The sequence below is a fragment of the Phaenicophaeus curvirostris genome, chromosome Z (genome assembly GCF_032191515.1).
Source record: "Phaenicophaeus curvirostris isolate KB17595 chromosome Z, BPBGC_Pcur_1.0, whole genome shotgun sequence".
Classification (NCBI taxonomy): domain Eukaryota; kingdom Metazoa; phylum Chordata; class Aves; order Cuculiformes; family Cuculidae; genus Phaenicophaeus; species Phaenicophaeus curvirostris.
Genome location: NC_091431.1, coordinates 57,568,482 through 57,578,681, shown reverse-complemented (window position 1 = coordinate 57,578,681; position 10,200 = coordinate 57,568,482). Strand labels below are relative to the sequence as shown.

General features: G+C 39.1%; 1 protein-coding gene across 1 annotated transcript in view; it reads left to right on the top strand.

Annotated features, from left to right (window-relative positions):
- The first annotated feature begins 392 nt into the window (after positions 1 to 392).
- MTREX (Mtr4 exosome RNA helicase) overlaps positions 393 to 10,200 on the top strand; it is a 41,553-nt gene continuing 31,745 nt past the window's right edge. Inside the window, exons 1-11 of the mRNA XM_069879780.1 lie at positions 393 to 528; positions 747 to 878; positions 2,464 to 2,530; positions 4,644 to 4,706; positions 5,209 to 5,321; positions 6,163 to 6,337; positions 6,557 to 6,647; positions 7,006 to 7,130; positions 8,056 to 8,154; positions 8,896 to 8,998; positions 9,137 to 9,268. Coding sequence (XP_069735881.1) covers positions 419 to 528; positions 747 to 878; positions 2,464 to 2,530; positions 4,644 to 4,706; positions 5,209 to 5,321; positions 6,163 to 6,337; positions 6,557 to 6,647; positions 7,006 to 7,130; positions 8,056 to 8,154; positions 8,896 to 8,998; positions 9,137 to 9,268 — 1,210 coding nt within the window. The 5' untranslated portion in view covers positions 393 to 418. The remainder of the gene's footprint in view (positions 529 to 746; positions 879 to 2,463; positions 2,531 to 4,643; positions 4,707 to 5,208; positions 5,322 to 6,162; positions 6,338 to 6,556; positions 6,648 to 7,005; positions 7,131 to 8,055; positions 8,155 to 8,895; positions 8,999 to 9,136; positions 9,269 to 10,200) is intronic.

The window sequence follows — 10,200 nt, the reverse complement described above, 5'->3', positions numbered from 1 at the left end:
CGCCGCGTCCCATTGGTCACTGGCTACCGCTTGGCACCGCCCTCCACCTCCCATTGGTTACTGGCTTCCGTCGGCCCCGCCCTCCACCTTCCATTGGTCACTGTCCTGTCTCGGGCCCGCCCTCCACCTCCCATTGGTCACTAGCGCCCGTCAGCACCGCCCTCTGCCTCCCATTGGTCGTCTTCTCCCATTTGGCACCGCCTTCCACTCCCTATTGGTCTCTTTCGCCCTCTCGGCACCGCCCTCCGCCTCCCATTGGCCCGCGGCCCAGGGACCGTCCCTACCTTCCGCCAGCCCCGGCGATCACGTTCCGGGTCGCGGGCGGCCGCGGGTGGTTGTGGGGCGGGTGCACGCGCGAGCGGCGGGTCGGGGCCGGGTTCCCCGTGGTCGGGGCCGGGAAAGAGCGGGGCGGGGGCAGATGGCAGACGCCTTCGGGGACGAGCTGTTCAGCGTGTTCGAGGAGGACTCGGCCGCCTCCGCAGCCAAGAAGAGCAAAGCGGGCGCCGGCGAGGGCGCCAGGAGGCCGGGGTGAGGGCGCGGTGGGGCCCGGGCCGCGGCTGCGCTGCTGGAGCCGTCCCGGGGTGGGGAGTCGCGGCGGTGGAGGCGGGCCGGGACCCTGAAGGAACAGGTTATGGGGTTCTGCCCTAGGTGCGGGGTGGGCGAGACTGCCCCTAGGACACGCGATTTCTTTCCTGAAAATAATCAGAGAGGCAGACTTCGGGGGGTTTTGTCTGTTTATGTTGCAGGAAACGATCAGAGGAAAAATCTTCCGTAGCTGCGACAGGGAAGCCCAAAAGGGAAATTGAGGTTGATAACACCAAAGATGCCGTTTTGGGAAAGAAGCCAAAACTGGAAGATGTTGTATCAGAAGATGCTAAGTAAGTGCCTAACTTGATCGCTAAGGAAATCATACCGAAAGGTATTCATTAGCTATGTGCCAGTTGGGAATAGTTGATGTAAGTAGCTTTGTGATGATTTCATTTAAAGTTGAATTTTCATGTGAAGCTTGTTTTCTATTATTTACGTAAGTGAGGAGGTGTTGGTCATACAGCTTCAGCAGTGATCAGCAGTGGATATATTTAAAATAGCACTGAGGACAGATGGACAACTGCAGGATGAGATGTTTAGGCATTTGTGGTTGCTGCATGTGGGTGAGGTGGTTCTTGCTTAAGGTCATTGTGTTGATTTCAGGTATGTAAAGCAGTGAGGCACATGAGGAGAGACAGGATTGGTGTGTACCATGCGATGGAAAGACACAATTGGCTTGGGATCTAGGAAGAAAAAATTCATCAAGGAGACAGAAACAAGGCTTTTGTTATATGTAAGATTATAAGTCCAGCAAATACTTGGAATCATAAATAACAGGCATGCTTTCAAATTTGAGCAGAATTGCCAGGTGTTTGAGATGGAGAGGGGATGATAATCAGACATGTTGATAGCTACGGAGCTTCCTGAAAGGACGACGAAATGCTCTTTCTGTGTTTTAGGATCTCTATTTCTCTCCTAAGCTTTCCAAAACTTCATGATAGATTCTGTGAAGGGCTTTCAAAACAGATTGAAGGGACCATGAGGCACTTGTTCAGCTTAGTTATCTGAAGCGATGCTTGGGAACTTAGAAGTTTAGATCGGTTCAGAAATTAATGGAATAAAAACTTTTTCGGAGTTGCCAGATGCAGGTATTTACATTCTAGTTCAAGATGTAGAAAACTACTACAGAGATAAAAATCATGTGCTTGCTCTGTTCTTATACTTTTCTCTGGGTGATGCATATGTTACAGAAAATTCTGATCTGGATTGTCATTTCGTCCTAGATAGGCTTTTTTTAAGTTGAAGGTTTTTCTCTGAGAAAGTAATAAGAAGACTTCTCTGAACGCTGTAAGCAAAGGGTACCTGTATAGAAGCAAACAAAAACTAGAGTCAACATTTTAAGTCAGTTGCTGTACTCGTGGTCTCAGTAGAACATACATGTGCCCATAGTAGCTTACTAAGTGTATTCGAACTGTCAGAAAAAAAGGTATTGTATTATGCCTTGAGACACTAGCCCCTTCTTGTGGCCATCAGAGAAGGAACTGGTACAGAAAAGAGGGGTCTCATCTTCAGGCTGCTGTTATTTGATGTCATGACTAAGAGCAGGAATACGAGTATTGAGTTTTGTTGTATATTGGAAAAAAGTCCCCGTTGAATCAGAAAACTTCATATGAACAAATGTGATCCAAATGCTGTCTTGTGGTGCAGGTGTTTAAGATATGACAAATCCCAAAGCAGTAGTTAAAGTAGATTTATGTAGTAGCAAAATTTTAACACTTACAGGTGTTCTTAATACTTGTACTAGTCTCTGCCAACTATCTATTTCAAGTGTGTGCATCTATTTTATAACACTGCAGTTAAAGTAGTGGACAAGTTGAACATTTTCATGTTTATAAAGAGAACAGGTTTTTGCAATCCTAACTCATGTGCTTTTAGTCTGGCAGACCTGATGCCTCAAGTAAAGGTGCAAGCTGTGGAAACTGTTGAAGGTTGTACCCATGAGGTGAGTGCAGTGAAAGTGCATGTGAAAAGTATAGGCTTGTTTCATAGAATTGTATGTATTACTGGTACTATAGTAATATTGCGTCCTGTGCTTGTACTTGTTTTAGAGTTGTAGAATCTTGTAGGTTCTACAAAGATCAAGTCCATCCCTATACCCAACACTTTCAAGTCCACTAAACCACGTCACTAAATGTTATGTCTGTTAAATATTTACAGGGATTGTGACTCAACCACTTCCTTGAGCAGGCTGTTCCAGTGCTTCATAACCCTTATGGTGAAGAAATTTTTTCCTGATCTCCAGTCTAAACATCCCTGGCTCAACTTAAGGCCATTTCAGCTCATCCCATCAGTTGTTACTTGGGAAAAGAAATCAATGCTCACCTCATTACAGCCTCCTTTCAGGCAGTTCTAGAGGATAGTAAGGTCTCCCCTCAGCTTCTTTTTCTCCAGATTAAACAGTCCCAGTTCCCTCAGCCACCCCTTATAGGACTTGTGCTCCATACCATTCAGCAACTTCATTTCCCATCTCTCAACATGCTCCAGCCCCTCAGTGTCTTGTAGCAAGGGGTCCAAAACTGAACACCGCATTCAAGGTGTGGCCTCACCAGCACCAAGTACAGGGGCACAATCCCTTCCCTGCTCCTGCTGGCCACACCATTTGTGATAAAACCGGCAATATGCTATTTGCCTTCTTAGCCACCTGGGCACACTACTGGATCATATTATGTTGTCTGTTGACCTATAGCTCCATGTCCTTTTCTGCAGGGCAGCTTTCCAGCCACACTTCCTCAAGACTGTAGGTTGGGATTGTTGTGACCCAAGTGTAGGACCTGACACTTGACCTTGTTGAACCCTATGCAGTTTACCTGGGCCCATCAATCCAGCCTGTCCAGATCATTTCTACAGAGCCTTCCCTCACGGGGATACTTTATTTCATAATTTATTTAACAGGCTTGTGAAGAGTTTGAGGTCTCTCATTCAGCATGCACAAAATTCACTTAAAAAATGAATAGGATATCTTGTCAGGAGCAGTATGAATGCTACTTGCAGTGAAATGGGTGATTGTAAAACACTCAGTGATAATGGTGTTAGTTTTCCTTATTTGAAAGGTACCGAGCACATTCTGAGTACAGTTAAGGAAGAAAACATACTGGTGGTGGAAATAGATCTATTATCATTGTGCAAACTAGATGTGCATCAGTGCTTTGAAATATTTTGCTATTCTGGTTCAAGAATGAAAGGCTATCCTTTAAGGCTGGTTACTGTTGAAAATTAATATTTTAAGGGAAAAAGAAAAAAGTCTTATGTAAAAGCAAACTAATGAAAAATATGAATTTCCTAAGTGTGTCAATAGACATAAAGACAACTCAAAATATGAAAAATCAGAACTATTAATGCTGACTTTTTTCGATCATGCTTTATGCAAAGATGATTTTCAGAAAGAGATTCTCTTGAGAATTAAATATGTAAATTTTAATTTCCCTGTACCTTTATTCTCATTTGCTTTTCTGTGCTGTCATCTAGAACCACCTGAGGTTGATTAGGGTCACATTAAAGGACCCTGTATAGTTAGATCTTTATATATCATATATGCAGTTGATGATAGAGGCTTTAAGCCCATGCATCTGTGCAATCCGTTATCTTGAGATGTCTGGTAGAGGTTTGGTAGAGACCTTAAATATTTAGTATAAATGCGTGTTAGATATTGGCCCTGAAGAAGAACTTTGTCTATACAAATACTTCTTGGAAAGGGTGCTTTATCAATGTGACCTGAGTGATTGCTTTCAACTTCCATTTGCCAGAAGCCATGACTTTGTCTTGGCCTAAAAAGCTGATATTCCAATATAGGTGAAGCAGAAATAATTCACAAGAGACAGTAGGGGGCAGTACTGGAAAAGTGAGAGAAAGCGTTGTTGATGCTGGAGGACAGAGTTGTTGGTTGAAAACCTCTGAGAGGAAGGAAGCCTTGACACATGAGCTCACAGAAACAACTTAACAGAAGCTCAAATTACTTCTGGTGCACTTTACATCTGCCCCAACCCTTCCTATCATGCAATGTTGCTGGAGTGGAGATAGAGAATTATGCAACTGTTATTATTTTAAATGTTTTATAGGTTGCACTTCCAGCAGATGAAGAGTTCACAGGTCTGAAGCCAAGAACTGGAAAAGCAGCAAAAGTATGTGATAGAGGGCATGTATTTTCCTTTTTGCATATACTTTAGACAGCAGATGAGGGAAAAATTATGTACTTGGAAAAGACTATATTGAAAAGATGGCCTTTCATAAGTAAGATTGGTATTTCTGTATTTTAGATTTGATAGGGTCAAATTATTTGGTTGAATGGAGTTGATGGATTGTAGTGAGTTCAATGCTGTTCTACAACGGAAATTTGGTTGTATGCTGCAGTTTCTCTTCCTAAATTAGGGAAAATTCAATTGGTGCAAGATTTTACTTCAGCATAATAACAAGAGAAAAGCAAAAATCTTAGATGTGGTATTAGATAAAATTATTTAAATACAAAGTCATTGCAAAATATTGGATTAAAGTAATTTGAAGAGTGAGAAATACCTACGGGATTTGGTTTCTGCCTGTAATTTGCACACTCGATCAGTCACAATGTTAATTAAATGTAAGTAACAGCCTGTGTTAAAAATATGGTTTTGTTTTCTTTCTGTTTAGGAATATCCATTTATTCTTGATGCCTTTCAGAGAGAAGCTATTCTTTGTGTGGATAATAACCAGTCTGTGTTAGTGTCAGCTCATACATCAGCTGGTAAAACTGTTTGTGCAGAGTAAGTAATTTTTTCACAGGTTTAATAACAGAATGGTGTGATAGTTGTGGTATCATTTTATTGAGCCATCAGTAGCTCTTGTGTTTCGGTTTCTCAGTACAAAGACCATTAGAGTTAGACCATTAGTACAAAGACCATTTCTCAGACTATTAGAGTTAGAATTGAATTGACTAATCTTCAATATAAAAACTACATTTTTTCAACTTGTTTAGTGGGCAGTGAAAGGCTTAATTTGTATTTAAGCTTACCTTCTATCTTCAAACAGTTTCTGCAGTAGATATTGCATGACTTCATAAAGAAAATGTTTGTTCTCTAGCCCCTGACTATAACTAATACGGAGTTTCTTGTGTGTTTCCATTGGTTTGTCAGAATCACTGGCTTGATTTAATTTGCAATTTGGTATTGTTCAGGAAAAAAATGTTTAAAAGATAGTGGATGTTTTTTGTTGTGGTTTGGTCTGACAGTGGAGTGGCTTTGTTCACCTGAGATAGGAAGTGAAAGGTGCGTGCAGATACAGTAGAGAATGGGTTCAAATCATAGTAGTTTGTCATGTGACAGTGACACTTAGATCTTTAACTTAACTAGATGTGTTCTCATGTCCATAAAAATGTGTTACCTTGTTGTCAATGATGTATTATTCTCCAAGGACATAGATAGTTAAGGCATACATAGTTAAGGTTGCACTGAGCTCTTACAAATTCAGATACAAATGCTTTATATCATTCTGCTGGTGTTCTAAATCTTGTGGTTTATTTTGCTTTATTAAGCAGAAGATTAGAAGTAAGGAGTGTTCTCTGAATGTCTTCCTGACAACTTTAATATGTACAATATTTTAATATAGGTATGCAATTGCCCTGGCTTTGAGGGAGAAACAGCGTGTGATATTTACGAGCCCAATTAAAGCTTTGAGTAATCAGAAGTACCGTGAGATGTATGAAGAATTTCAGGATGTTGGCTTGATGACTGGGGATGTCACCATTAATCCTACAGCTTCTTGTTTGGTAATGACAACTGAGGTATGATCGCACATCAACTCTTGATCTGTCTGTGTTGTCTTCTACTCTTTTTTGACTAGAAGGTTCTGATATTAAAATTTTTGTGCAAAGTAGTGTTTCGTATTGCCATGTAAATGTGAACGAAAAAACTCTGGCAGTTTGTTACTGACACCTCTGTAATGTGTCACTTGATGTTTCGTGTGATGGATGTTACTGCTAATTTCTTTTTTCTTTTTATAGATTTTAAGAAGTATGCTCTACAGAGGTTCTGAGGTTATGCGGGAAGTCGCATGGGTTATTTTTGATGAAATCCACTACATGAGAGATTCAGGTATCCTATATGTACAATTTTTCTTTGCAATAGAAGTTGTTTATTTTTTTCCCCCCAAGAACAATTTTTTTTAAGAATTATATCTTTATTCTCTCTTTCATAATGAATCATCTTTGTGTGCGAATCATTCAGAATTTTTCTACTGAATGTATATAAAATAGGTACTGTGCATTGCAATCTGCATTTTCTTTGTGAAGGCAAAGGCTGCTTGGAAGGCATTTGATATACCCCTTTCGTACAGGGAAGGCTTTTTTTAGTTGTTGTTTTATTTTGTCTTTGAGCATGCTGTTCTTTGGCTTCAGAACTGAAAAATAGGATTTAATGACATAAATTTCCCTTCTGCCATTTCCATTTTCAGAGCGTGGTGTGGTTTGGGAAGAGACAATTATTTTACTCCCTGACAACGTTCATTATGTCTTCCTTTCTGCAACAATTCCAAATGCCCGTCAATTTGCTGAATGGATCTGCCATCTTCACAAACAGGTTGTGTTTCTCATGTGCTGCACTTCCATCCTTGCTGTCTTGTGGCTTAATGTTGTCTCTCTGGTTGATGAGAACTGAACCTTTGAGCATTTCTTTGGTTATCTTATTACCTGTAAGCGATAGTATAGATCACTCCTGATCTTGCTGGTTTTGCCTCTGATTTTTGCAACTATACTAGCTGTTGGTTCTACACAACATTAACGTTATTTGTTTAAAGTCTGTTTTTTAAGAGATGCTTTTGCAGCAAAGAATATTGTGAAGAATTAGTGATGTTAGTGTCCACAAGAGGTCGGTCTTATTTTAAAAATGTCACAGAGATTGACTCTTGTGTTGTTTGTGGTGAAAGGAGGGTACTATAAGAGATTGCTGTTTAAGCTTGGCACAAAACCTTGGTTTTGTTATGGAGAACACCAGACTGTTTTTAAGCAGATATTCATAATATTTAATGGTTTAAAGGAAGTGTTCTACTTTTTTTTTTCTGAACAAGCTTTCTCCATGCTTTAAAACCTTAAACATTTTTAAGTCTACTGTGTGCCTTTTTTAGGTGGTATGAGAAATATTGCAGACTTTTTTAAAATGTAGAAATTAAGAATTTTTGCTTTGATTTTAAAAGGTTTTAGGATTTTGAATCTATGAGATAATATAGCAGGAAATATAACCTGTCCTTACTTTTTGTGTTCATGAGAAAGTAGGCAACTTGTGCTCTTCTAAAAGATTTGCAAACTTTAATTTTCTCAAATGTCATTAGTACAAAATCCATTTTCAGGAAAGAAAATGTATAATATTAGTTTTTGTGAGTCTATCCTTCTGGCTTTTAGAAACATATATTTTAATAGTAATGTATTGGATTTTCCATCAAATGAATGTTTTTACAGTGCAATTGGAAATGTTAAGTATTTATGCATATATTGTTCTTTCTTTATAGCCTTGCCATGTGATTTACACTGACTACAGACCCACTCCACTGCAGCATTATATATTCCCAGCAGGAGGAGATGGACTCCATCTGGTTGTTGATGAAAATGTAAGGGATATTCCATTTGTTTGAAAGATCTTTTCCTCAAACATCAGTCATGACTTGATCTCTTGCAAAATATGCATTGACTGTGCAGAGGATGTTTCTGTTAAAATGAAGTACAAGTGGTAACAGCAGTCTCTGAATTGTTGTAGATTTTTTGAGTCTTACAGAAAGATTGATTTTAGTGTCTAATGTCGCATAGTCAGCTAAGTAAGAGTTTGCTGAGACATCTTAAGTGCCCTCATCCTTGTTTTGATTTCTAAAGTGTGTGCTGCTTTCTGCAGATCTGCAAAGTAGCTGATGCTTCTTGTGCTGTTTCTCACTGAAAAGTCAATGGTTGAGGTGGCAAAATATTTTTGCATCTTTGGGTAATTTGGAAGTAATGACTTGTTTAAAATTCATCATTGGCTTGCACAGCATTAGCTAATGCCATGAAGAGTAGCATGGCACATGAAGCTAGGTCTTCATTGGGCAGTCCATCTTCACGTAGACATTAGTAAATTGTGTCATTCAGCAGGCCTTGTGTGTTTGATGGCAGAACAGTTAGCAATAATTTTGGAGACACTAAAGCAATTCTGAGCTGTGCCACTAACCAAATAAACTTACTTGCTAGATTACGCATTGTTTTTTGTCCTTCTGCCTGTATATACAGGTTAATGGTTCTGGCTATGCAAAGCAATAAGTATTTTTAAGTGGGCTATGTGAAAGTAGTTGCTAACAAACGTTGTGGGTTTTTTTTCTGTCTAGGGAGATTTCAGAGAAGATAATTTTAATACAGCAATGCAAGTGCTTAGAGATGCAGGAGACTTAGCAAAAGGGGACCAGAAGGGCAGGAAAGGAGGAACAAAAGGTGGGTTTGAATACTCTTCTAAAGTAACTTTTTGTATGATACAGCAAAGTTGTATGCAAGTTGCGCTTGTTTATCAGTTATTCCGTAAGATACTTTTTTTGCTAAAATTTCATTTAAATGAATGTAATCTCTCTGCAGGTCCTTCAAATGTTTTTAAGATTGTAAAGATGATCATGGAAAGGAATTTCCAACCTGTGATTATTTTCAGCTTCAGTAAAAAAGACTGTGAAGCCTATGCACTTCAGATGACAAAGTTAGATTTCAATACAGGTACAGATAAATAAAATATAAGTTTTAATCACAATTGCAGTTTGATACGAAATGTTACTGTAGTTGGATAGTTCCATTTCCTTTAGGACTTTTTGCGTAAAAATATGTTGCTTTTTCATTTACTGTGTCAGTACATCAGGCTGTTTTCAGTAGGAAGCTGTTGGTGCACAAAGAGTACTTGGTCATCAGAATGTTGAATTGTCCCTTTATTTTAAATTTTATTTCTTTTTCCAAAATCCTATTAACTTGCATAATAGCACAAGAGTTCCTGGAAGTTTCTGCCTATAATGGGAGAAGACTGATTTCCCAAAATTCTCATGTTCTATTTACTAGAAAAATGAGTATTGTCTCAAAGTCGAAACAATGCTATAACAAACCACTTGACTGTTCTTTATCAACTATTCAATCCAGTTTTCTTTCTTCCCCTCCTCCCTCTTCTCCTCCTAGAAAAGCTCAAAAGATAAACAAAGAAGATTTTTTAAGTTTGAATTAAGACCAAGCTTGTAAAATAAGTTTAAGTTCATCACTTCTCAGCAATGTTAAGAGTTGCAACAAAAATAAGGAATTTGTTATAAACCAACTTATCATTTCATGTTTGTGAGCTGTTTAGTGTTTTTGCTGCTTATTTGCTCCAAACGTCACGTGTTTCGGTTCAATGTTGTGAATTAATGCAACCATTTCTGTCAGAAAATGTAAAGATGGGCACAAGTACAGAAATGCATTTTTGTATGTTATCTTCAGTCATACCTTTGAAATACATATTCTTGAATTTTTCCTACTTAAGCAGAAAGGATGTAAACTTTGAGATTTAACAGAGAAGAGGAAAAGCCTCTGTGTCCATGCAGATAGGGGCTAGTAGGTAGAAGAGAAATGGGGAGAAATGAAGAGAAAGTACATATAACTGAGAAATCCCAAGTGTGGGAATAGCACCA